The following is a 27890-nucleotide window of genomic DNA, read 5'->3' as shown; positions in this document are numbered from 1 at the left end:
TATTTCCACATTTACAGAGTTTACCACATCATAGTAAATAATCATTAAAGCTGTCTGGGGAATACAACACTCCATTACCAGAAAAACATTTAAGAAGTTTCCACAGGACTCCAGGGCAACAACAATTGACAAATATCAAGCTATATGGAAAAGCCATTATTTTGCCCAAGCCGAGCTTCAGACAAGAGGTCTGCAAAGCAATATATTCAAGATGTACTCATTTCCTGTCTGCAAGTTGCTATAAATGAGCTAAAACAACATGATCACTTGCTGCTTCACTGTTGTTTTGTCCTCTGCCAAGAACAGAGGTTTACACCTTTTCTCAACCCAATCTTCCCTTGTCACCCTAAATCTGTCCATGGATCAAAGTTTGTTGCTAACCTCATGCTGTGCATACCACAGAGAATGAGGTAAGAAAGATGTCTGAAAACAAGTACAAATCATTCCCTATAAACATAGCTGAAGCCACATTAAAGGAGATCATTGCTTCCCTTTAGGGACACTGCTATTACAAGGCAAGTTGCACACCAGAGAGGATTTCTAACATCCCCAAAGTTGAAATTATGTTTTACCACAAAGCAGTTTTGCTTTTCAAAATGAAAGTCCCCTTCACAAAGTGGTAATTAACCAGTGATACAAGCCCCACCCAAATTGGCTATTTGCTCCACCCCCTCAGAATGGACATGGCCATCTGCAAAGAGGTGGCTCTTGCTTATATGTAGTAATCACTTGCATATAGCTTCTCCATGCTATCATGATGTTATGGCACCTGCATATGATACTGCCCCTTTGCAAACACCCATGAGCACATCATAGTGAGGAGACATGGTGCAGTGTCAGGTGGGACTAGCAAAGCAGCCCTGGTGTCCTCCTGCTCATGCAATGTAGAACAACTTATCCATGTTGCAATCCATCTTCCATGGAAATCAATGTTAAGGAAACAGTTAAGAGCCAACAGCAGCTGGTGCTTTCCATATCAACTGTACCATAAATCCACACTGCATTTTATTTCAGAACTTGAAGCTATCCAATGTGGTGAACCCTCTCCCCAAATCAAATTCATTACCTTATTCCAGACCTTTAAAGTCTGGAATAAAACCCAGAATGAATTTAGTACATCCCTGACATGGAATCCACCAGTCATCCCTGTAAGTACAGCATTCTAATTCCTTTCTATTAATTTATCTCCCACCTTTTTTTTTTCATAACAATATGTTTTCCTCCAAGAGGGCAAAAGCAGCCAGAGGTTGGGGGCATGGAAGCGGAAAGCTGACAGTGCCTGAAGAGTGAAGATCGCGAAGTGAACGTGTAGTCTAGAGAGGTTCTTTTAATCCCTTCCAAGAAAAGATGGGAGGGGAGCTCACATGGGATACTGAAGAAGAAGAAGAAGAAGAAGAAGAAGAAGAAGAAGAAGAATCCACATTCCATGGTCCTTTGTGGGCAACACAAGATGGGACCACCTCTGGGGATAAACAATCAAGGCCAAAAAGGGCAGGTTAATATTACTTAAAATGGGATGGCATGTGATGAAGGATCTTGAAAAATCTTTAAAATGTGACCATTTGGAAATATGGAAAATTTAAGAAGGGCCAGTCTTGTTAGTATATTGCAGCTAATACAACAAAGTCTTTTTGTACCTGAAGAACAAATAGTTTTATTTAGCATCAGTTTCATGGACCACAGCTCCTTATATCTGATGAAGTGGAATGTAATCCATGAAAGCTTATGCCAAACAAAAATGTGTGGAGAGTCACTACTAGAACAAGACCTGGTTAGATTATTTACCATTTATGGCTTATTTATTTATTTATTATTTGAAGATTTATAGGTCACTTTTTATAGGCCGCCTTTTAGGGGAAACTTTCCCAAAGTGGCATGCAAGATTCACATAGTGAAACCCAATGAAATATTTATTTCAAGAATGGAGACGAATGATATATTGAAAATTAGTAATTCCAATTGGTTAACTGCATTTGCAGATGGGCACCCAATAAACGAGCTCAATTATAAACCAAAAGGAAATGATAAGTTTTTAGAGTATACTTGGAGATTTATAATGATGAACCCTACTGAATATCAATTGGAGCCAAGGTCTTTAAGCAAAGGGCCACCATGAAGTTTCTTCCAGTCCTGCTATCAGAGTGTAGGTAGGCTAGTGGTCCTTCAGGCAGTCTGGATTGAAACCATTTATGGCTTTATGGCCAGTACAAACTGGTGAAATTTGGGGCCAGCAATGCACTAGCAACCAAAGCAGCTGATATAATATAGATGTCATATTATCCAATGGCTACTATTTATCTACTATTTAGAAGAAATTTGCAAATCATCTTTAAAAGTTGTGTCGTGTAGAGTCTTTAAAGACTTACTCATCCATTGATTGGAGCAACCATTCTTCATCTGTTATATATTATTAAAATACCACAGGAAGTTCATCTTATGAAAAATGTAACAGAGTAAAACAAATCAATAGTTCTGTGGCATAAAACCATTTTGAACAAGCAACCCATACAAATTAAACAGCAAAATTCAATGAAGATCAATGTGAATTGTGTGTAATCTGAGGAGATATATCATGCTCATGAAGCTCATTGTGGCTGTCAGGCATTCCAGCCTTGAGGGAGATGAAACAATTGCTTCATCAGCTGCAAACCATGATACAGTTTGAACATAACTAGCATCCCCTTATGTCAAGTGCCTTTATTTGCATATTGTTGGGGAGAAGTGGATCACACTTAATGGCTTTTATGATGACAGATTTGAACCAAATTAAGGCTGTGCTCTTGATTGAGCCTTCCTACTTACACTTGGAGAGGCATGCTTGCTGGCCCAATTTACTGTGTTGCATCACTGTTGTACTCTAAGCAGGATCCCAAATTACGTGGGAAATCTGCAGGTGAAGAGTAGGTTAACAGATTCAGGTCCTCACCATCCATCATATTGAAGAAGGAATCAGGACACCTGAATGTAGCTCTGTTTTCACCTCTTATAGAATGGGGGCAAATCTACATGAAAATCTAAACAGAGCTAGCATATCACATCACAATTGTTGCTCCTAGCAAAATCCTACATGATGTGAAGGTGCTCTATTTTCACCCACAGACACTTGTTCAACCCAAACCAGGCTTTGTTGTACAGAGATAGTGGCCTGGATGAAGTGTTCTCAATTTTCATCTTATATATGTACACATTTCTATTTTCATACATAAATTATATTTATTTTCATCAGACATCTCTATGAAAGTTAGTGAACCCAAGATAAACATGAATTTGCACCCTGATGTGCATAAAGATTAGCAAGAGTGTACAGATCCTCTTTGCTAGAATCAGAAAACAGTATTTTGTAAAATTATATTACTCAGTCATACCCCATCCAAAGGTTTCCATCTTTGAACTGTCATTTAAACAGTACAATTTCCTTTTAGAAAGCAGCCAGTTGTATATCTGCATCCCAGATCATCAATTCCAAACAAGAAACAATTCCTTAATAGGTGCTAAGTGAGCGGGTATAGCTCACCAAATCCATTTGAAAATAAATTAATAAATGCTTCTTCCTGGGTTAGAAGATGCTAATACATTATCTATGTTCAGGCATGCAACAAAAACAGACTCATGTCAAGTTCAGATGTTATACTAATCCAATCACAATGGTATATCTTGTTTGGGGTTATTCCCATTCAGGATTGTTGTCACAGCAACAGTGTTCCTGGTATTGTTTTCCACAGAGCTCATTCCAATGGCTGAGGTGCTGTTCATGTAACTAGCAGATCTTCGTTGTTGAGGTGCAATGCGACAGCAAAGCTGACCATTGAAATGCTGCCTGAAGCTCTCACTAAGAAAATAGAGAGCAAATGGGTTGACACATGAATTGGAGAAGCTGAGCACTCGGGCTACCAAAGTAACAACCATATGGCCAAGCGATGGGTCGATCTTGTTGTAGTTAAAAGACCGGTACAAGTAGAGCACATGGGTAGGCAGCCAGCACACAGCAAAAAGCCCAACAAAGACTAGTACAATTTTAGCCAGTCGCTTTCGAGTCTCCATCTAGAATGAGAAGTTGGCAAACGCAATCAGTTACAGTAAACAGAGCTGTTGTATGGTTCAGAACTGATCAAAATATGTAACACTGTGTTTTCTTTCACTTTTATGATGAATGCAAATGCAAACAGAAAAGCTAATAGCATAGAAGCCACAATAAACTTTTTTTTTTTTGGCACTATCTTGAATCTAGATATTTTCAGGTACAATACACATCTGTATATTACTACAGAATTACTGCCAGTTCCCTACTTAAAGAACTACTTAAAGAACTTGAGCTCATCTCTACAACCCAACAAAAAGCAGCACATCTCCTCCTAAATTATAGGGAGCTGCTTATTAGATCTTAGAGAGTCATTCTCCCATCTGATTTCCAAACATCTTTTAAAAAATATTATTCAGAATATTCCTGCATCATCTAGGGGTATGAAAGGCAATGGGTGGCTCTTATGTGCCCAGGAAAAGCCTTTTCAAATCATGAAGTAAACCAAAACTTTGTGTGTACTTCCTGGTTTAGGAAAGTACACCAAAGCCTTTGAGGGCTAATGGTTTTAGCCAAAATGGTAAACATACTTTTGTTAACGCTATTTCAACTTCATTTAAATTGTTATACTGAAAATATTCCTTTTAAATTTAAATATGAATTATTGTTATTGTTTTAAGTTTTTTAAATGTTTGAACAAACTTTTCAGTGTGTTACCCAAGATCTTTCAATATAGGGCAGGAGATAAACTGAAAAACAATTAATTTTTCTCAATACCCTCTAGAAGGTATAGTAGGCATTTTGAGTAAAAATAAATGATTTTGGAGCAGGGGTCCTTGGAGGCCTCAGGATAGACTTGAGGCAACATGTGACCAACAGGCCACCCTTTCCCACCCTGTGGAAACAGAAGCATGATTCAATGAAAATCACTAAACATACAGAATCAGATCATCTGGCAATTCCTTATCAACTGACCCTGAGAAAAGGGTCCATTTAGGAAGGAATATTCCCTTAATGACACTCTCTTCTCTATAATAAGTTAGCTTTTCATTGGCTGAAGCTAGGCACATTCCAGCCCCTCAAATCTGGGTGTCAAGTTTGCATATTGTTAAATTGTTATGCTTCTACATATCATGGGAGAGCTAGCATGGTGCAATGGTTTGAGTGTTAGACAAACTCCCGCATGGCCATAGAAACTCACTTGGTAATCTAGATACATTTCAGCCTGGCTTCAGCCTGTGTCATGCTCAGCCAAGCTGAGGACTCAGAAGATAAGGAGGGTGAGTTTGAGCCCCAGGTGGAGGTGGAACCTGAAGCTGAGCTAGGCTCAAGCAGAGCCTGTTCTGTGTCAGGAAACTCAGCCAGCCCAGCCTTCCACCAGCAGAGATTCCAGGCACAGAAGATATGGATGAGCAGGACGCTGAGGTACCTACCTTTAGCAAGTGAAGGTCAGAAAGGGCATGCCTCCACCAGTCCAGGAGGCGTTATGAGAAACATGTAGCAATTGGGAAGCACCTGTGATTAGGAACTGGGTAATATAAACAGGTGCAGGACGCTGAGCTCCTTTGTCAGAGATTACCTGAGCTTCCTGGCAAAAGCATGTTTCTCTGACTCCCTTGGACTTTGTGGCCTGAAGCCATGACTCTTGGACTACAAAATGATCTGGACTCTCTGGAACTCTTGACCGCCTTGCTAAATCTGCCTTTCTGGAACCCTGGACCCTTGGATTGCCTGACCCTTCTCTATTGGATACTGAATTGGTACTTTGACACTATACTTTGGTTCTTGCATTTGCAAAGACCTTTTGTTTTGAGTATAAAGCTCTGCTAGGCTATGTAAGACATTATCAGCAGTCTTGGCAGTTTCCTGGACAGCCTGGCTGTGGGATGGAGACCTCTTTTATCACCTTGACAACTGAAAATAGGGAGTATGACTATGTTGGTTGTTCTGGATCTCTTGGTGGCTGTCAATATCATCAGTCAGAGTATCTTTCTGGGCCACCTTGCTGGGATGGAACTTCAAGGTACTGTTTAATAGTGGTTCCAGCCCTTCCTGGACAAGCAAGCCCAGAAAGTGGTGCTTGAGGATTCTTTTTCAGCTCCTTGTCCATTGATTTGTGAAGTCCCTCAGAGTTCTGCTTTGTCGCCCATGCTTTTTAACAAATAGCAGAAACAAAGAGGAGCAATTGTCTAGAGTTTTGGGACCAGCTGTCACCAGAATGCTGACAGAATTCAAAGATATAGCCATGTTAGTCTACAGAATCAGTATCTACAAGCATCTTATAGCATCTTTGAGACTAACTGAAATAACAAGATCTACATACAGAATACTGATGACATCCATCCCTATTATTCCTTTTGACCTAACCCCAGGAAGCTGTATATGCACTAAATTGGCATTAGACCTGTGCATGGCATCTGGACTGGATAAGAGAGAACAAACTGAGGCTTGATCCAAACAAGACCAAGGTGCTCCTGGTCTTCTGAAAGGTAGTTTCAGGAACAGAGATTCAACATGTGATTGACAGGGTTAGACTCCTCCAAAGATGCAGGCTGGCAATTTGGTTATATACTTAGATTCAGCCCTGAGTCTGAAGCCCTAGAATTTGGTGGTGACCAGGGGTAATTTGCACACTTAAAACTAGTGTGTAAACTAGGTTCTGAGTCTAGTAGGGATGCTGGCCTGGAGGGAAAGAAAAGTGATGTCAGCAGTAGTGACCATGGATGCCTTTCCTTTTTAGGAGAGGAGTCTATGGCTGTCAATACTGCCAATACTGCCATTTTCTGGCCCAACCAGCAGCCCTGGTAGACCTGAAAAGGTTCCCAGGTGGTAGCAGCAACTCACCCTCACCAGCAACCACAGCAGGTGCATGGCAGAGGTGCCTTGGCTGGCAGAAGGTGGTGGCCAGAGAGGTCTTGGGACAGATGGTGAGGTACCTTGTCAGGTATTCACCAGTCTCTGAGATGTTACCTGGTGTGGTCCCCCACACCTCTCTGGTGACACCCTTGCCCCATGAGTAACATTTTTCTAACAATGGCAGGATACAGACCGCCGCTTTGCGGCGGTCTCCCGCCGGCGCCATTTGCTCCACGCGGGAGCCGCAGCAGCCAAACCGCGCAGCTCCCGAGCGGAGCAAAAAGAAGCTCCATTTCGGAGCTTCTTTTTGCAGCACCTTTATGATGTCGCGAGGTGCCGCTGGCGCATTCGCGACGTCATAGGTGCCGCGACACGTCTGGACGCTATGCGTCCAGTACGTAAACATGGCGGCCCCCATGTGGAAGGGGCGCTGCCATGTTGTACGTATTCTATACGTACTAGGGTTAGGGGGGTGCGGAAGCACCGCCCCTTCCTAACCCTAGTGCATATAGAAGACGTACTATATGGCGGTTTGTATCCCGCCAATGTTTGATATGCAAATGGGGTTGCAAAATCCTGTTACTCTCAAGATCATTCCAAGGAGCTTATTACTTCACTTGTAAAATTGGCTTATTGCTAGCTGGTTTAAATCTTTAAAAGGGTGGCATCCTGATGTTATCAAATAGATTTGGCTGCCTAATCTGCCACCCAGACACATCCTGGGTCCATCCCTGCTTCCAGGAGGGCTCCTCTCGGCTCTTTTCAGATCCAGGAGTTTTCTGGTTTAATAAAATGACTATCAAATAGGATCAACAGCCTGTCAGCAGGGATCAAGTCACTTCCCTGTTGAAACAGTTACACTGGCTACCGGTCCATTTCCAGGCAGAATTCAAGGCGCTGGTTTTGACATTTAAAACCCTTTAAAGCTTAGGTCCAGACTATCTGAAGGACCATGTCTCCCTATACAAGCCAGCCCAAGCACTGAGATCAGCAGGAGAAGGCTTTCTCTCAGTCCCACCACCTTCTCAAATGCAGTTGGTGAGGACTCAGGAGAGAGCCTTCTCCATGGATACTCTCAGACTGTGGAACTCCCTTCCACAGGAGGTCAGGTTGGCCCCCTCCCTGCTCTTTCCACCAGCAGCTGAAGACAGTTTTATTTAGGCAGGCATTTGGTGAGTTGTTTTTATTTGAGTAATGTGGTGTGATGTTTTAATGTTTAATGATTTTTACTGTTTTTAACTGTGCAGTTTTTAATCTATGTTTTAATGTTAGTAGCATTTAATTATTTTTTAACTTTTGCAATCAATGTTTTAGCTCTGTCTTTTTAAAATATATTGTAACCTGCTTTAAATCCCACTATGGGAGAAAGTGAGATATAAATCCTGGAAATAGATAAAATAAAATAAGCTTGCATGATATGTTTCGTGCATTTTTGGTTGGCCAAATTAAACAATATCACTGTTTTGTGGATCTGAATGTTACAGCCTTTCCAAGCTTCTTCCAGATTGGTTGCTCCTTCACTGTCTGAGGTCCTGAGCTGCCTGCTTGTGTTGTTGGTTTTGAGGCTGAAGCAATCAGTGGGATAATCACTCCCTGGTCTTGCACCTCAACCAAGGACCAGCAGGGAGAGAGAAAAGATTGGGCCAGCAGCAGCCATTGGACAAATCTCAAATCAATGTGTTTTGGTCTGTTTTATTAAATCAGTTTTGATTGCCAATTGCCAAGTCGGGAAGAAGAGGAGACAGAGAGAGAGACCAACAACTTGCTTTTCAAGTTCTCTTCTGCCTGCTAACCAGCACTCAGTATACTTAAATGGATTGTTTTTCTTGCTGTCTCTTAGCCATTGATTGCTTCTCCTTAAAGAAACTAAAAGCAGCCAGTTGGCTCCTGCTAATGTTCACATGCTCTCAGTTCTTGCTACCACATCTCCATGAACATATGCATGATCACTACCTTTCCTCTCTTCGCCTATGCTCCCTCCCCATTGAGCCCTGATGTCAGAGCCAGTATGAAAGTCGAGAAGGGAACAGGTGAATTCATGGATATTCTACAACAATCCAGGCTTTGAAGCAGTCTGCAGGGGTTTTTTTTTGGCAAGTATGCAGCCGGTTGAAGTAAAATCTTTGCAGCCAGTACTTACTGTGGGGTATGAACATGATTGGCAGTTGATGGCTCTCCAAGTGGCACTTTAAAGTAATACTGAGCTAGACTTTCCCACAGAGTTGTAACAATGACAGAAGGAACCAGAAACTGGTATTGAGAGACAATGGGTAATATCTAATTCTTTGACTCTATTGCCATTCAGTCTTAGTTGACTCACTGGCTAAACACACTCAGAGTCAGGAGTGAGCTTTTTTTTTCACAGAACAAATAGGCAGGAGAGAGAACACACATTTTGTCCCATAATTCCACACTTAAAAAGGCTAGACACTTAAAAATTCCACACTTAAAAAGGCTAGATCTGTAAGTGGGGTCAGGTGAACTTGGAACTTTTTTTTTTTTTTTTGGTCACAGACATCATATTAAACATGATGTGAACTATTTATCAAACTACAGTGACAAAGAAAATTATTTTGAAAGCCCTGTTTAATACTGGTGCCTGAGTGGAGTTACAAAACCTCCTGATATCAAATTGGGGGGGGGGGGGTATTAGTTGGAATATTTTAGTGGAAGCATCATATTCACATTTTGATACGACATCAGACCTACCTAAAGTTACTTGAGTGGTCAGAGACTCTCACTTTCTTAAAGTAGTTCTCCAATTATATATGGGGTGACTTACCTGTTTTTTAGTTTGTTCACTGTATTCTCCTGGAAGATTGTGTGCACTCTTAATTAAAGTCCTTGCAATATGGAAATAGTAAATACTAATGATAGTGAGTGGAATGAGGAGGTATACCAGAAGTATCATCACTGAATGGATCCTTGGGTGCAAATCATCTTTCAAGGGATATCGAATGCATTCTGTGAAACTGACATTGTCTGCATCATTGATGTATGCCACTTCAGAGAATACTGCTTCAGGAACTGCTAGCAGAATGGAAATTACCCAGATGGCAATCACTTTAATGCAGGTCCACAGGATTGTGTTGGGTGCTTGAATATCCATGGGATTGACAATTGCCTTGTACCTAAAAGTATATATATAGAGAGAGATGAATGTTATTTTTCAAAGAAGACAATCTGTAAGAGGAAGAGAAAAGAAGACAGAAAACTTAACAAGAAGCAGGTATGAGTTCATATACAGTACTTCTGTTCAAAAAGCCTGTAAAAAGAATATCAATATATATCTCCATATCTGCAGGGCTTTCACATCACAGGCAACAAATTTCAAACAGGCTTTTGCTGCAACAAATTTTTTATTTTATGTATACTACTCACTTACTCAGAAACAAGACAGTGAGACTTCCTACTAAGCATACATCTATAGGATTGTGCTGTGAATCATTTAAAATTAAATACAGATGTCAAAAGCTGTATTCTCCCATTATCAATAGCAGTACTTCTACTGACATTTGACTTGCATTATGATTGTGAAATGGAGTCATCTCCTAGTAACCCTACATGAAAATGCACTGCATGAAGAATAACTCTGGCTGATCCTTAAATTGGTCCCTAAGGACATCCATTTCTGTTCCACATTACAGAGACATGGGCCAGTCACACACACACTTTCAGCTCCAGACTGGCAAGTGTAATGAAAACTATTTGTCTTTAGTCTTCAAGGGTCAAGTGTTTTGAAGCTTCTTACAAACAGCTGTGATTAATGGTATCCAGGAATTTGAAGCTAGAGATTTTCTCCTTCTATTAAACACCATGTTAACCAATAAGGATGTTGATTAGATTAGGAAATCCCTTTAGTAAATCTAAATCCCCTATTAAATCTAGACAGCCCTTTGCAGAGCACTGTGAAAGACAGAAAAACACCAACACCTATATCTCATATGCTTCAGGGAGTGATGCTCAGCTGCCATAAATCCAAGACTGCTGACATCTGTGCAGTTGAGTGTAGAATGGATACAGCTCTTGAGACTGTCCCAGATTAATGCACTTCAAAATTAATCTAACTTTAATGAGCAAAAGAGCCTGGGCTAATGAACTTGTTTGTTGCTGAAAACCTCATTGGAAATATACCGTGGTTTCGAAAATAGACTCTGGATAAAGTTCAAAGCGTTAGTCAAACCAGGGCAATTTTGACTATTTCTGCTGCATCCTAAGATGAAATGGGCTTCCCTCCAAAGATAACAGAATCAAAGCTTGATCCCACCCAAAGTTTTGTGTTCGATTTGGTAATTAAGAAAGGCATGGTGAGGAAACAAAGAGGGCATGGTTTAGGGTTTGTTTTTGTGAAAATGTCCAGGGGGAGGGGAAGTGGGGGGGGGGCTGAAGGCTGAATAAATGGCAGGTTCACTTTCTAATCTAAAGGCAAATTTTATTTTATTTTTCAAATAATTTTTATTAATACATATTTTTCAAAAAATAAAACAGCACATAAGATAATGCTACAATGCAGCTACAAACCTAAGACTAACTACTTCTACACACTGCACTAACCAACTACATATAATAACATAAGACAACAGAAAAGGGAAAACAAATTACTTCCAGCTTGCCAGCTAATAGCTGTAATTATCAAGTTATTGTACTTCCGCTAAATAAATATGTAAGGTACACTTCTACGTTTTATTCCATTCCACTGTTCTACAAATCCAAAAATGTATATTTTCTCCAATGCTTTCTTGTAAAAACCCACTATCGGTTCCTTCCCCTTTTAAAAAAAATATTCAATGACATTCCTTTAATCAAGTTCATCAACTTTTCCATTTCAGCAAAATCATGTAATTTTATCAACCAATCTTCTTCAGATGGAATGGCCATGTCTTTCTGTTTCTGAAAATAAAACATTCTAATAGCTGTAAGCATATATAAAATTATTCTTCCATGTTTCTTTTCCATCTGGTCATCCATCAAGCCCAAGAGAATTTTTTTTTTTTTGGTTTTAACTGAAATTTAATTTTAAAAATGTTTTCCATCATACAGTGTGTCTAGGGCCAATATTTTCTCACCTTGGCTTGCATCTACACTGCAAAATTAATGCAGTCTGACACAATTTTAACTGTCTGATACAATATAATGGGATTCTGGGATCTGTAGTTTTGAGAGATATTTAGCTTTCCCTGTCAGAGAACCCTGTATTTTGCCCCACCAAAATACACATCCCAGAATTCCACAGTATTAAGCCACAGAAATTAAAATGGTGTTAAACTGCTTTCTTTCTGCAGTGTGGCAGCAGCCCCTATCACAGATCCACCACATATGATAAAATGTTCCTTCTCTTTTGTAACACTTACAAGTGTATGTAAGTGATGCCTTTATACATCTTAGAGACTCTTTCTGATGTCAGATATCATTGGTACATTGTGTTGGAAAATTTTTCCTTAATATCATAGAACTTTAAAGCTTTCATCCACATTCTCTCCAATTGATCCATCTATAGTATGACCCATATTTTGAACCCATTTTATCATGCATTCTTTTCCCTGTTCATCTTCCATTTCCATTTTCAATAATAATTTATACATACTAGCTATAAAATGTTCATAATCTATTCACAATTGTATTTGAAATTGTGATTTTATTAATACCAATCCATATAACTTCCTGTCCATCTCTTACAAATGACCAAGCACCATCTTTCCCATCAGAAGTCCCCTGATATGTGCAATTTCTAAGGAAATTGCCCAGAAAAATCCTGATTAAAAAAAGAGAAAGTGAATCATCCTCAAAATTTCAGACTGCTTTCCACAAACTGCTACACCCCTGTTACTAATATGTCTCAAGATTTTTTAAAAGTTAGGCCACTCCATATCCTTTTTCATTTTAAAAACAATGATCGCATGATTATTTTTCAAGAACATCTAACCAACTCACTGGTTCTTACATTGAGTAACAATGCTTAGATTTAATTCATTTAAATGGGACTGATAGATACCTATGCATCACATGTACATTCATTCCTATAGTCAGTAAAAGAGATGGATCACTTCAGTGTTGAATGTTTAATTATTGCTATATGCAATGACAAACAATTCCACAGATGGTTTACAGAAAAGGGTAAAATTACAAAGTGTACAAGTAAAATTATAATAAAGTGCTAGCAAAGTGATTATGAAAAGGAACCATTAAATTATAGGCTTTCTTGTCATTATTAGTATCATTTTCATTTAAAAGGCTACAATAAAGTCCCACAGTGCTGAGCTGGACTAGAAATATTACTCATTATGCCTTCCATGTTTATAATCTGAAATAGCCCCAACACACACACACACACACACACAAACAAACAATTTGCAATGAAAGAAAAGCTCCAATTTGTGGCAGTGGAAGAGAAGAGCCATGCATGTATACTATCAAAATGAAATGCCTGCTTGAATCCAAGACTGTGCTCATACATGCAGGGTTATTAAACGTACCCACGGTTATTTCTGTATTAACCACTGTGTAAAAAACAAGCATAGATAAGGAAACAGAAAATCAACAATGTCTACTAATTATGACTACAGAAGCTTGGATTCAAGTAAACACATAACCATGAGCCTGGTTTGAGCCTGTTGCTATCTTTCACTCAAATGTTGTGCAAATAAAAGTGGAGATTGTGTTCACAATGCTATAAATGTCTGTTACCACTGATCTATGAAAGCCAATGGCTCTGGTTGCACCTTGAGGGGAGAAAATCATTCATGGATGCTCTCTTCATTGTTCTCTCTCTTTTGCCATGGTCTGCAACTCAGTGTGGGTCAGACTTAACACACTAATATTAAGCCCAAATACTGCAGCTAGCCTTATTAAAATGTGCGTGAAGATAAAAATCTGGCTTCATAATATGGCTTTCACAAGAGCTGATGTAAATCACTCCCTTTAGCTGTTCTCAGCCCACAATTAATTCTTCCCATTGGCCTATTACATAGATGAGGCAGTTTTCTTTATGCTCCTGAAAAGAATCCATAGAGAAGGTATGCAATATAGTGGAAACGCAATATCTCCATTTCACATAGTTGACTGTGTTCACAAGCATTTCCAATTGCACAGAAATGAAGCAAGAAGCTTCCTCTTGAGGCAGGCATGCTCAGATAAGCAAGATCAATCTCTATCTCCCAGAGACACAATTACAAGTGAAGAAGGTCAAATCCACATATCAGTTTTTTTCACCAGCACAAATGACTGAAAGAAGAGGGCAATGTGGTGATGGTTTCTTAACCATTTATCCTCACAATACCTTTACTTTCATGGTACTATGCTCCTTATTTCCTCCATACATGCTAAAATAGCCAGAGGCGGATGCACGGATTAAAGAGAAACTGTGAGAGAAAGTCTCTGTGTGATACTGCAAAATGCTGCTCAGTCCATAATTGCAAACAGGTTTGATGTCAAACATATTTTCTAGGGTTAACAGATTAAATCCATTGCTGGTGTAACATGCAGCAGAAACAGAACTGTCCCTATTATTTCATTTTTCAAGGGAGGAAAATTACATCCTCTCTATCTACATACAAAAAAATCTCCCAATCTCATACCCATTGCCATCCACAATGGAAATAAAGAAAACAGACACAAGAACTTGGGTTAAATAAAGGCCACTGTACTGACCTATGACTTATCAAACTAATTTAAACTCTGTGATAAGCAATAATGGGGAGAAACCTGGTGAGGGAGCAATGGAGGAAGTAGATCTCCACTAGGCCTCATCCTCATCTTCCCCTGGGCAAACACCAGAGACCCAAGTAGAACCCAAATAGCTGGGTTGCTCCCTTTTTGGCCCTAATGGATAGCAAATTTAGGGGCAAAGCAGACGAGTGGCAAAGAGCAGCCTCTGGATGCTTCACCCATGATCATGCCGGAACCATGGTGACTGCATGGCCCACTTCTGAAGCAGGGCACCACCACGGTCCCAAGCTGTCTGCCACCAGGAGCCGGATTATTTCTGCTCCTTTTTGATCCAGTCCAAAGGACTGTATTGCAGTGATGAGGATGTGGTTTTAAAAAAGGGTCCAAACTTTTCATCAATGCATTCTTAATTTCTCTATTGGCCTATCTTTGGGCCCTATCCAGACACTGTAGATTGACCTGACCCTTTCAAACATGGTGAGGAAGAATGGCTGACCATAGTAGAATGCACCCCAGGCCATTATATTCAATTTGAAAGTCACAAATTGTTTGAAGCATTAGGGCTTTCCCTTTCAACAAACCAAGGTGATTGTCTTAGACGCTATACAGACGGGCACAATGGGGCGCCGTCGTCACATGCGAGGGGTGGTGCTTCCAGATGCCCCTCGACCCTCACACGTCATGAGGGTGTCAAAATGGTGGTGCCCTGTACCGCCATTTTGAGGCAATGGACGTTTAGCGTCTGCACGTCACGACACCATTGTGACATCACGAGTGTGCCATTGGTGCACTGTGGCATCACAATGGCGCTGCAAAAAGAACCCGCTTTTTGTAGGTCCTTTTTGCTGCACAAGGAAGCCACGCAGTTTGTCCGCTGCAGCTTCCTCATGCAGAAAAACAAGGCGCAGGCAGACCGCCCTTTTGGGGCAGTCTGTATCCCGTCTTAGTTACCAAGGTCATTACCACCAAGTTGAATAACCAGAATTTGCAGCAGAGGCCCTTGTGCTCCCCAAACAATGAAGCAAGTAAACCATGTGGTGGTGAGGGCCATTCGTCTTCCTCTTGCTCCAGTTACCAAGAAGAGTTATCTTAGGCCAGCAAGGTGATTTACCTACTTCAGACATCAGCAGGGCTTTTGAGGTGGCTGGCTTTTACCAGTGGTGCACATTTTACAGTTCTGTGTTCTCCTCATGGAAAGTGCAGAGTCCATTAGAGGCAGATTGTCAGCCCTAGCCTCTTACGTTAAGGCCCTGGAATTTTCAGAGAGCACAGGTGGTTTTAGCATTTATAAAATGGTGGAAGGATGGTCCAGGGAAAGGTGGATGGTGGCTGATAGGTATGAACCTCTCTCTCTCTGGCTGTACGGAGGAGCTTGGGTGGTCTTTGGGCAAGTATCTTCCCACATTATGATATTTTTCTGTTTCCTGCTGGTTTCCTTATAGATTTATTTGGGGGGGGGGGGCTTTTCACACTCATGAATTAGTGGTGGCATTTAGTGGGCATTAGGGCCTGTATTAGTATTTTGGAGATTAGGGGCTCTCAGGATGGTCTCTTATTCTGCTCTGCAGATAATTTTTTTCTTACCAGATATCAGTTTTGCATGGTTACTGCTAAGACATTGTCTGATGGCTTGATTTCACATTTATTCTTTCTGAATCAGAACTGCATCAGAAACATCTACAATGGCAAAGGCATGAGTGTCATTCAGAAGCTGTTTTTTCACTAATGTTTTTCAGATTCAAGGTTCTGCTTGAAGAGGTTCCATTTTTCCATTATTGGGCAGTGTTTCAGGTGCAAACATACTATTGTGAGTCTCAGCTGGGCCTGACTGACCAAACCACAATCAGGTGGTTTCCATAGGTCTGAGTCTTCTTGAGCCAATACCTAGTGGAGAAATTCTCAAACTGAGAACCAGGAGAACAAGAAAGAGAGTTACCACTCTTCCCTCATGGATGTTCTTGTCAATCTGCTATTTAAGTGTGGATTCCTGATGCTTAACTGATTTGAAATTACCATAAACAAAAATGGATGGAGGGATTCTGAAAATGAGTACTAAAACTAGACTTAAAAACATCTCAAATATTCTGATATATCCGCACCACGGAACCAACATGTCTAGCCAAACTGGACCTGGCACCTTTAGGCAATGGATGTCAAGATCCTTGCCTGTTGCACCTTAAGTGCTGGTCCCTGTTGTTAGCTCACTGGGCATTTCTTTGTTAGTAATCCAACCCAGGCATCCCAAAAGGAATGAGGGTCACTACAGCTGGAACATTCAGGATCAAACTGATATGGTTAATGAGAATGGAGGTCCCTGTGGACCAAACTGACAATACTGAAGGAGCTATTATGAAATCTGTATAGGCTTCCCAGCCCGACCTCATGTTGTTAGGTTTCTACTAACTATATGTCTGCTGTGAGATGGATTATCAAGCATATGTCTGGTTGAATAGTAGTCTGCATGCATAACTGGACTTGCAGCAGAGCCCAGCAAAGGGACAGGTTGATTATAACCTTATACTAAATGATTCATCATAAAAGGCCACTCAGTTCCCATGAAGTTTACACTGGATGGTAAATAATGTCAAGGTACTAACATAAGACATGCCAAATTTGCACTCTGTGACTGCAGCATAAATAAGAAAGCCTGGAAGCCCAGACATTATCACACACCATTCTGGTGATGCAGCAGCAATATTGGCAGCAATTGAAAAGGAAAACCTGTGAATTAAAAGTTGTGCAATAGTTACTGATGGCTGGACAGATCAGCTACAACTCAGCCATGGCTTCATCTGATAATATCCTAGGTCTCCTCTTCTTTAGGCCGAGCAAAATTATTTCCTCCATCCAGTGTTATGCACCACAGTTCCAGAACTGGCTTCTCCAAAACATGCTTCTGATAAATGGGAGTCTTTCCATTTATCAGAGGTTTCTCCCCAGATGACAAAGGGTTAAATGTGAGAGGAGATACAATTAGATTTTAATGAGGCTCAGCTTGACAGTGGTGACAAGACAGCAATTGCCCAATGAGATGGACAGTTTGGCAGAAGCACAAAATTTTGAGACAATTCTGAGCAGAGGTTATGAAAAGCACCACAAGATGGGGTTTCTCAGGGATCTCCCAAAATGGACCATGGAGAACTGGAATCTGGACAATGGAGCCCCAGCTCCCAGCTAGCCTATGTACATCAAGGACTACAAATCCTATCTGATCTGTAAGATTTGGAGGATGTACTAGCAAATCATGTTAGGATATTTTGATTCTTTTCTTAATTTGGCTGAAACTACCTTCTCTGTTATTTATACTTTCTATCTGTCTCTGAAGAATAAGACAGTTCTTCAGGTAAGAGATATCCTTTTGTTATAGTATCTCTTACTTAGAATAAACGTTTTCTTTAAAAGTACTCTGTCACTGCCTCTTTCATATGCCTTAGCTCAGTAAGACTTGATTCTTCACCAAAACTGGGAACAGAGGCAAAGTGCCAGTGGAATCCCCAGCAATGTCCCACTGCATTGCAATAGCAATAACAACAGCAAGTACATTTCTATACTGCTTATCAGTGCACTTAAGCACCCCCTAAGTGGTTTAAAATGTGTAAGCTGATTGCCCCCAACAAACTAGGCACTCTTTTTAGCGACCTCAAAAGGATGCAAGCCTGAGTTGAGCTTGAGCCCCTGGCTGATATTGAATTTGCAACCTTATGGTTTGTGAGTAAGTGGCTGCATTACAGGCATTTAACCACTGTGCCACCAGGACTCTAAAAAAGGAAGAAGCCAAATCATGGGGTGGTGGAGGTGGCAAGTTTGTTAGATAAAAAGGTGGTCTCAAGAGGTCTGAGCCTGCTCAGACAGGATAAGGGAAGGGAACCTCGCAGTCCTCATAATGCATCTCTGCTGCAGCAATAACAAATATTAATTCAGAGAGAGAGAGAGAGAGAGAGAGAGAGATCTGATGTTTAGGAAATGTGTACAAAATTCAGATGCAGCACATAAGAAACCTTAATAGAAAACTCAGAGAGGCTGGTTCAAAACAATACCTGGTTTCATATTATCTCTTTGCCATATTCACTGAATTTTACAGGGGCTTCATACAACATCATTTATTTTTTCCACTGCTACTTCTGTCCTCTCTTTTACCAGAAAGGAACTATTAAGGAGAAAAAGACAGAATTGCTACACAGTGCCTTCTAATTCCTAGTGTGAAAATGCCCTGATACTGTGGATTATTTTGTAGCTAAACTGATGCCATCGCTGCAGCAAAGAAAGTAGTATCAGGACTCAGGAGGCTTAGGGCAAGTACAAGGATTGCAAAATTACAAAAGAAGGAGAAGGAGCAGAAGGAGAAGGAGAAGATGATGACTGGAAAACAAAAGGAAACATTTCATCCCAAGTCAACATCCCAAGAGTCTCTTCCTGACGTTTTCTCTGAGGATGCCAGCCACAGATGCTGGCGAAACATCAGGAAGATACCCTGCTAGAACATGGCCACATAGCCCGAAAAACCCACAAAAACTATAATATTTTAAATTTGTAACACCTCCTAAGAGCATGAGTGTGTATGTGTGTGCATGTGCAGCTTCAACTCATCTCATAACATATATAAAACATTACAAAACATTCATATGATATGGTGAAAAAATATTTAGATACATTAGGTATTAGGTTTCTGTTTGAAACTATGCCCTTTTAATTTAACAAGTGACATTCACATGTCATAAACAGAATAAATTGCAAAATACCATTTTAGTTCTTGTGAGCTTTCATTTTAATTACATACCTAATTATCCTACAAGTGATTTTTTTCCCTTTGCTCATTAATTTTGTTCAGTTCCTTGTTTACTAATTAATTAGTCTCAGCCATTTCCTGTATCCTATACCTTTTGGGGAACATTTCTGTTATTCAGAAACCACACATAGGAGTGCACTGATCTTTTCCATTTGGATCCTGTAGCAAAGCCAGCCCTGGCAGTCATTATACAATGAGAGACAGCTGCCACAGGCAGCAAGTTTTGGCAAAAAATGTTATGAAAGGGCAGGAAATTGTTAGTTATTTACTTTGTTGTCATTGTATTTGTACTACCAAGGATGAGAGGAGGTGGTTGTGGGGTTTGATGTGACACACTAATTTCACTGGCTGTAACTACTGTGCATCTTGACCTGGGGGAGAGGCTTATATTGCTACCCCACCTCAGGTAACAACCTCCCACTGACTATCCTTGGAAATCTAAGAGTGATTATAACTTTTTCTCTTTTTGTCCTAATTGAATGGAATTTATAGGCACATGGGGGGGGGATTTTTGCTGCCAAACCAGGGGCAGTTCATGAATCTCCTGCCAGAAAAACAGTGAATAGAGACTTGTATGGTCTAAGATGAACAGTAGCTGCCCACTGGAAGAATTTTGCAGGGATAGTTAATGATTCTCAGGGAATCGAGCCTGCTAATTTTCATACGAAAAAATTCAGAAATTTACATCTTCACAGTATATAGTGAACTACAAAAATAAAAAGTGACTTACTCTTCTAGATTCCTTGTGTACTTTTGTTCTCCAAATAACAAATGGCACAGAGTTGCTTTTAAGAAACAAACATGCAGAATTTCAGTAGCATAGGTGCAGTGGTTTCTGGGGAAGTGACGACCTAAAATCTGTGGAGAACTGATTGCTTTCCCTTTCTTCCCCCTTGTGTTTTTGCAGAAGCCATTTGAGAGAGGTACTAAGAACAGCAAGGTGCAAAGTTTCAGAAGCTATAGTGCAGGGACTAGGGAGTTACGCTATTTGAAAGACAATATAAGCAGTGCTTTTAAAGCAGTGAAGCATAGTGGCAGTGGAGGAATGGCCTGACTATGGGTGCATCTACACTCTAGAAATAATGCAGTTTGACACCACTTTAAGTACTGCCAGATACATGTAATGAGACTGCACTGTATATCACACCTTTACATTGTATGAAAAGGATAGAACTGGAAGGGACTTTAAAAAAAACCTAACAATTCATGTGCATTTTCCATTCATACATGATACAGTACAAAAAGGGATGCCCTTCATAACTGGCCACATATAACTGGGAGTAAATTCCATTGAAATCAAAGGGACTCTCTCCTGAGTAGATGTAACTATGTCTGTATGTATGTATACACTGTACCTGCTGTACTTAAATGCAGCCTTCAACTCTGACACCATATGTTTGTACAGGTGCCTATATTGTTATTGCTGTTCTTAAAGCTATGCCTACAGTTAGGGCATGACAACTGGTTACATTCAATATTCTTAGTTCAGCATTTGCCTGCTAGACTGAAACATCAAGAGGCCCACAGACCAGGGAACATTAAGATAATGCCTGGCCCAAAATATTTTGCTGCCAGAGGCAACAAGATAACACCTTCCCACCAGTGGCTTCTGATGGCTTTCATGTCAGTATCGAGATAAACCAACATCTTGTTTTAATCTTTAAAGAAGCAATCCAAGATACTGAGCACTATCCTCAAAGTAGGTTCAGTGCCTTGGACTCTAAATCCCATACCGTTGTTCCACCCATGTTATGGACACCTGACGCCACTTTTTCTATTCCATGTAAAGAAGCTGATAACTTAAGATGGGGCAGCTGAATCTTTCTTCATCAGTGCCAATGGAAGAATATCCTCCCTCACACCTGAAGGTAGGCATGTGGCTTAGGGGTGGAGGGCAAGCCAAGCCAGACATCTCGTCCAACACCTTGCTACCAGCTTCCAACATCAGCCTCTGAAGCTGTGTATACACTGCAGGATTAGTGCCGTTTGGCATTGCTTTTACTGCCATGGCTCCATCCTATAGTATCCTGGGATCTGTAGTTTGTGGTGTCACCAAAGATCTCTGACAGAGAAGGCTAAATATCTCACAAAAGTACAGAATTCACAGAATTCCATAATATTGAGCCACAGCAGTTAAAGTGATGTCACACTGCAGTGTAGATGCAGCCTGAGATATATGCCCTGTTCTGCCTGATAGCAGAGTGTCCTTCTATGGCTTATTCCAGCATCTTTCTTGCCATGGGGCTTGTCCTAGACCCAGGCTTACTACTGTCTCTGCTGAAGGTTTGAAGGACTAGTGGACGTCCTGCATGACAAACTGTTCATGCCGCACACTTCCCCTTCTTTCTCTCCGAGAAACAGATATACTCCAGGCAGGGTCATCCTCCTTCAGAACAGTCCATTCCATATAACCTTTAATGTATAATAGAACAAGGGAAGGAAAGAGGCAAGAAAATTCTCATTTTATAAATAGTGCCAGCCCACAAGAAAATGCACAGTGACATTTTACAGTATAGCCAGAACATGGTATGTGCCTTTTCTAAAGTGAAGGACGACAAGAAGAAAACCAAGAGACTTTTGGGGACTACTGGAGTTGCTAGGGGATTCTGAGAGTTGTAGTCCCAAAATTAAGTCTCCCCTGCCCCCCATGTCTGGGCATTAGAACAGCAGAAAAAAAGTGCCTATGCAGTCACCAAATATATGCTGCACCTTTTTTGCTACCTCATTTACAGATGTCCCAGCTTTGACAACATAAGGAGTGTCAGCACTGTTTATGGATCATGGGTAGTAAAATTCTTGTTCTGCTATTGCTGAACCTTTGCCATTCTCCCCCAACTCTGACCTTTCTTTCAAAGTCAGTTGTTCATCAGGATCTGTTTCACTTTCCCCCTTTTAAACATGAAATGGGGGAAAGAGGGCACAATTCAGACTTTTGCCTCAAGAAAACATGAAGCCAATATTAAATTTCTGTTTGCTCCCTAGATCTGATATCCCAAGGTCTACTGCTTCTGAATATGGGAGTTCCATTCAGCTATCAAGACTAATAACCACAATCCGGGGTGCCCCTGGATGTTATCATACCTAAATCACTGCCTATCTAGCTGGGATGCTGCTGCCCAAATGCATCTTGCGTCAAAGCCTCGCTCAGCTGGCCAATTTTTGAAGTCAGAAGCTCCCCAACTTCAAAAAAATGCTACCTGAGCGAGGATTTGATCCAGGATCCATCTGAGCAGTGACTTCCCAGCTAGATAGGTGGTGATTTAGGTATCATAACATCCAGGAGCATCCGAGATCCTGAATTCAAGCCAGAAGAGATAAGACAGCTTATTTACTAATGGGATACGCTCCAAATTTAATATTAATTTAATTATATGATTTTACCGTTGTCCTTCCATATTCGCTAGGGTTAGGGGAACAAGACCCCCATGAATATGGAAAAACCACAAATAACAAAAACACTGTTTTTACCTGAGAGGACACCTCTCTAGGAATCTCTAGGTCCTCCAGTGCAACTCTGTGGTCAATGTCCAACATACACTGACCATAGAATGGCACTGGAGTAGCTACAAATGGTCTTTCAGTGCAACTTTTAGTTAAAGTTGACCACAGAGTTGCACTGGAGGACCTAGACAGTCCTAGAGAGAACATATTAATGTAATCCGTGAATAATCAAATTCGCAAATATCAAAGCCACAAATATGGAGGGATGACTGTATTTGTATGCCACCTTTCTCCCAGAAGGGACCCAAGGCAGCTCACAGACAAAAGCATTTTTTAAAAAATTTACAATAAAATATAAAACAGTTAAATCATCTGAAAGCAGTATAAAATTATATAGAAATATATAAAAGTTAAAAGCATGACTAAAACACCTACTCCATTAAAAAAAAACCCTATATGATTATATATCAAACATCTGCTTAAATAAAAACATCTATGAACTGGTTGTTGTGCTCTTCCTTTGGCAAGTAGTTTGCAAATATTAATTATGTGCCTTTTTATGTGTGAAGGGCTACTTGTTGTGTGTAAAAGCAGATGCTACCAGGTAAGATCTTAAGAACAAGGATTGCTAGAACTAAGCATATTCCCACAGAAAACCAGTTTCTACTCGAGGTTAATGAACAGATGCACTGTGCATGCTCCAGTGTGCTTAGGTTCCACATCAGATGAGTGGCTTTAGCCCAAGCAATTAACATGCACTTTCTCTCTCTTAAGAGACTTCAGTGTTGAGTTTTAGGGACACACAGCAAGCTTAAATTCAGCTCCTTTGGGTGGATCACCAGAGTAAAAGTAAATGAGTTTTAAATGACTTGTTAGATTTGCCAGTCTAGGACTGACTTCCACAATTGTCACAAAAAGAAAATAGCCACATTGTCTGACATGAGGTGCCTGCACCTGTGTGCCTATTTTTTCCTTGATTGTCTTGCCTGTATATTGCTCTTGTGAGTCAGCATAGTGTATTGGTTTGTATGTTGAACAATGACTCTGGAGTGACCAGGGTTCGATTTCCAGCTCAGCCATGCAACTGGGTGTCCTTGGGCAAGTCACACTCTCTCTCAGCCTCAGAGCAAGGCCATTGAAAACCAACTCTGAATAAATCTTGCCAAGAAAAGCCCATTATAGGTTTACCTTAGGGTTGGCCATAAGTCAGAAAGGACTTGAAGGCACACAACAACAACAACAACAACAACAACAACAACAACATTACATTACATTACATGCAACAAGCAAAATGTACACAGAGAAAACAGTGTCACAGAGTCAGCTCGAGGGTGTCAGGTAAGCCGGGGGGATCCTATAGGTGAGGCATGACCATGACATCTTATACAGTTGGCCCTCCTTATCGATGGATTCTTTAGCCATGGATTCAAACAGCCATGACTTGAGTGTGTGTGTGTGTGTGAATGTATCAATTAGCAAAGCTTGATTTTGCCATTTTATTTAAGGGACACCATTTTACTGTGCCATTGCATTTGGTCAGACTTGAACTTACATGGATTTTGGTATCAGGAGGCAAGTCCTGGAACCAAACCCTAGTCTTAAAAACAAAGAAAATTTCTTAAAAACAAAGAAAAACTCTTAAATGAGGAAGTGCAAAGGCATGAACCTTCAGAGGTAAGGACCCAGAGGGATGGACTAGGAGTTATAAGAACCTTTGGTGTGGTTTACAAGAGTCGATGGTAGTTTTCCTGGGGGGTGTTTTGTAGGATCCTAAGTCTTTACATCCACAGTGCAGAAATAATCCAGTTTGACATCCCTTGAACTGCCATGCCTCCATGCTATGGAATTCTAGGAGTTTTCATATGATCAGTTTGGAGAAAAGTGTAGACCATGTCTTCACATCTGTCCTAAATGTTTTCTATCTCTAATTAAGAAACCAAATATTATGCTGGTTGGAATGATAAATATCACCTAATAGCATAGCTCTTAAAGTGGAGTGGAGACTATGGGCTGCATCTGCACTGCAGAATTAATGCAGTTTGGAAAACGCATGGGCTGCCATGGCTCAATGCTATAGAAATCATGGGACTGTAGTTATATGAGATAGTTAGCCTTCTCTGTTAGAAAGCTCTGGTGCCACAACAAATTACAATCCCCAGAATTCCACAGCATGGAGCCATGGCTGTTCAAGGAGGTGCCAAGGGGTTATTTCTACAGTGCTGATACAGCCTTGCTCTCTGGTTTTGTCCTCCCTTCAAAGATTTGATTCATTTAACCTGGAGAAGAGATAGTTAAGAAGTGATACGATAGCCCTGTTTAAATATTTGAAGGGATGTCATACTGAGGATGGAGCCAGCTTGTTTTCTGCTGCTCCAGAGACTAGGACCCGGAGCAATGGATGCAAGCTCCAGGAAAAGAGATTCCACCTCAACATTAGGAGAGACTTCCTGAGAGTAAGGGCTGTTTGACAGTGGTGGACTCGTCTTTTTTGGAGTCTCCCTCTTTGGAGGTCTTCAAACAGAGGCTGGATAGCCATCTGTCAGGCTTGCTTTGATGTGAGTTCCTGCATGGCAGAAGGGGGCTGGACTGGATGGCCCTTGGGGATCTTTTCCAACTCTAGTATAATTCTATCAATTGCCACTGTAAGATTAAGATCCTTGTGAGTCTCCTAACTTGTATGCTGCCTGTGAGGAGTGCCTAGACACTGCATAAAAGAAATAATACTGTTGGCTAATTTCGCATTCAAGAGAGATTGAAGTGCATGTAAAGCATCCCTCAGATAAACACAAATGGTGAATAATTGCACAAAAGATTATCACACGCAATTGTACAAATAAAGTGATATCAAAATGCATTGTCACTGAAATCCTGAAAGTAAAAAAGATGCATGTTAATACTTCTTGGTGATCACTTTAATGTTGTGTGAAACCATTTCATGTAATTATGCAATTTTTCTGGGGTATTCATGGGATAAACTCCCAATCTCCTTTGTGTGGTAAACTCCTGTGATGGCCATCTAGCCTGCTCAGAACCCCACTTCTTCTTATTATTAATTTTATGTTGTTGTTGTTGTGAGAGCTGGACAATTAAGGAAACAAGATAGGAAGAAAATCAATGCATTGGAGATGTGGTGCTGGAAAAGAGGGCTGAGGATCCTGTGGAGGGCCAAAAGGACAAATGGATCCTAGGATACAGAGCAAGCCAGAAATCTCCCTGGAAGCCAAGATGACATGACTTTTAGACTACTTCAGACACATCTGAAAGATGGAAGGACTCATATAATGCTGGGAAAGGAGGAGGGAAGCAGGAAGAGAGGAAAGCCACATGCCAGATGGATGGACTCTGTAAGGAAGTCATGGGTATCCGTTTGCTGGATCTGAGCAGAGGAGTGGAGGATAGGGGGTCTTGGAGATGTCTCATCCATAGGGTTGCCATGTATCTAGAACCTTCCTCATGCAGTTCTTTTAATACAGTTCCTCATGTCATGGTGACCCTCAACCATAAAACTATGTTCATTTCGACTTTGTAGCCCCATAAAACATGTGTTTTCTGATGGTCTTAGGTGACCTGTGTGAAAGGGTCATTTGACCCCCCAAAGGGGTGGAGGACTAGTGATGTAAAGAATATGTGTCAAAATTCAATAAACAGAAGAAATATCTGTCATTCAAAGATTTTGAAAGCTTTTTAAAGAGAAGACATTATGAGCACTTCTTGATCAACAAGTAAGAATTTGGGTTTTTAATTTGATGGCCAGGATTTGAGTATCGTGCATAAGCAAAGCCACCATTCATATGGTCAGGTGGTGAGTGCAAGTCTTGGCCTCCCTGGTCTTTTATTTTCATTTTGAGAAATCTGCAAAAACAAAACAAAACAAACCTACAGGGAGAGGAAAAAACAACCTTTTGAAAGGAGTTTTGAAAACAATATTTTTTTAAAAAAATTCGCATCTAGTTCAAAAATTGTTTTGTCACAACACTAATCGGGACTCATGGGTTGCGAACTGCTGGTCTGGGTGGCCTGGAGGGCAGTTCACAACAACCACAGCCCCCCCAACCCCGGCTGGACGGCCCCTGTGGAGGGGCTGCTTTGACGGAGAGTTCCTGCATGGCAGAAGGGGGCTGGGCTGGACCAGGGCCCTCTGGGATTCTTGGGAGGCTAGCCCCCGTTTACCTGTCGGCGCTGAGGGCGGTGAGGGTGAAGACGGAGACGCCGACGGAGGTGAGCTGGACGGCGGGCAGGAGCTTGCAGCCGAGGCGCCCGAAGAGCCAGCCCTGGAGGAAGAAGCGGGAGGCCTCGACGGGGACGCAGGTCAGCAGCAGCAGCAGGTCCCCGACCGCCAGGCTGGAGATGAAGAGGTTGGGCGCGCTCCTCCGGGAGGCCCTCTGCCCCACCAGCACCCGCAGCAGCGTGGCATTGCCCACCAGCCCCAGCCCCAGGATGCCCAGGTAGACCGAGGGCACCGCCCAGCGCAGCACCTCCAGCGAGGAGGAGGAGGCGCGGCCCCCGGCAGCAGGGAAAGGAAGGGCAGAGGCCCCCGAAGGGGCTCCCCCCCAAGCGCTGCCGTTCCCCTCCTCCCAGCTCAGGTTGGCCCAGCTGGCCATCGCGCCCCTCCTCCTCGTCCTCCTCCTCCTCCTCCTCCTTGCGCCTTCAAGGCATTTCCCGACTTTCTCCTCCCGAGATGGTTTGAGGCTGAGAGAGCGTGGCTCGCCCCAGGATTCGAACCCTGGCCTCCCGAGGCTGAAGGCTCTGCGCCAACCTGCCTCGAAGGGTCTGTGTTAGTTAAGGCAAGGTGTGCCGCCCGGCGTCGAGCAGGCAGCTTCCCCCTCCTGCCAGCATTTGGGCTGAGACTGGGACTGGGAGGGACTGGGAGGATTAAAGAGGCAGCCCCCGCCTCCTTCCGACGGAGCGGGCGAAGGAGGGGAGGAGGAGGAGGAGGAGGAGGGGGGGGCCGGGCAGACGGGGCAGCCCCAAAGGAGGAGCGGGCGCCCCGCGAGGGAGGACCGTCCAGCCGAGGAAAGGGAATGTTGACCCATACCTCTTAGTCTTGCTTGTGTTCCTCCGGGACTGAAGGCTGACATGGGCTCGTCCACACTGGAGAAAGAACCCAGTTTGGCAGCGCTTTAA

The 27890-nt window shown here is 41.7% G+C and overlaps 1 protein-coding gene across 1 annotated transcript; it reads right to left on the bottom strand.

The window, feature by feature from the left end:
• On the bottom strand, positions 1-27367 carry NMBR (neuromedin B receptor). The gene is made up of 3 exons (XM_042456832.1): positions 26937-27367; positions 9657-10005; positions 1-4041 (listed from the first exon to the last, which is right to left on the bottom strand). The coding sequence occupies exons 1-3, from the start codon at positions 27365-27367 to the stop codon at positions 3640-3642; spliced, it is 1182 nt and encodes a 393-aa protein (XP_042312766.1). The 3' UTR covers positions 1-3639.
• Between the last annotated feature and the right edge of the window lie 523 nt (positions 27368-27890).

The sequence above is a fragment of the Sceloporus undulatus genome, chromosome 1 (assembly GCF_019175285.1).
Source record: "Sceloporus undulatus isolate JIND9_A2432 ecotype Alabama chromosome 1, SceUnd_v1.1, whole genome shotgun sequence".
Classification (NCBI taxonomy): Eukaryota; Metazoa; Chordata; class Lepidosauria; order Squamata; family Phrynosomatidae; genus Sceloporus; species Sceloporus undulatus.
This window is presented reverse-complemented; position numbering and strand designations above follow the sequence as displayed.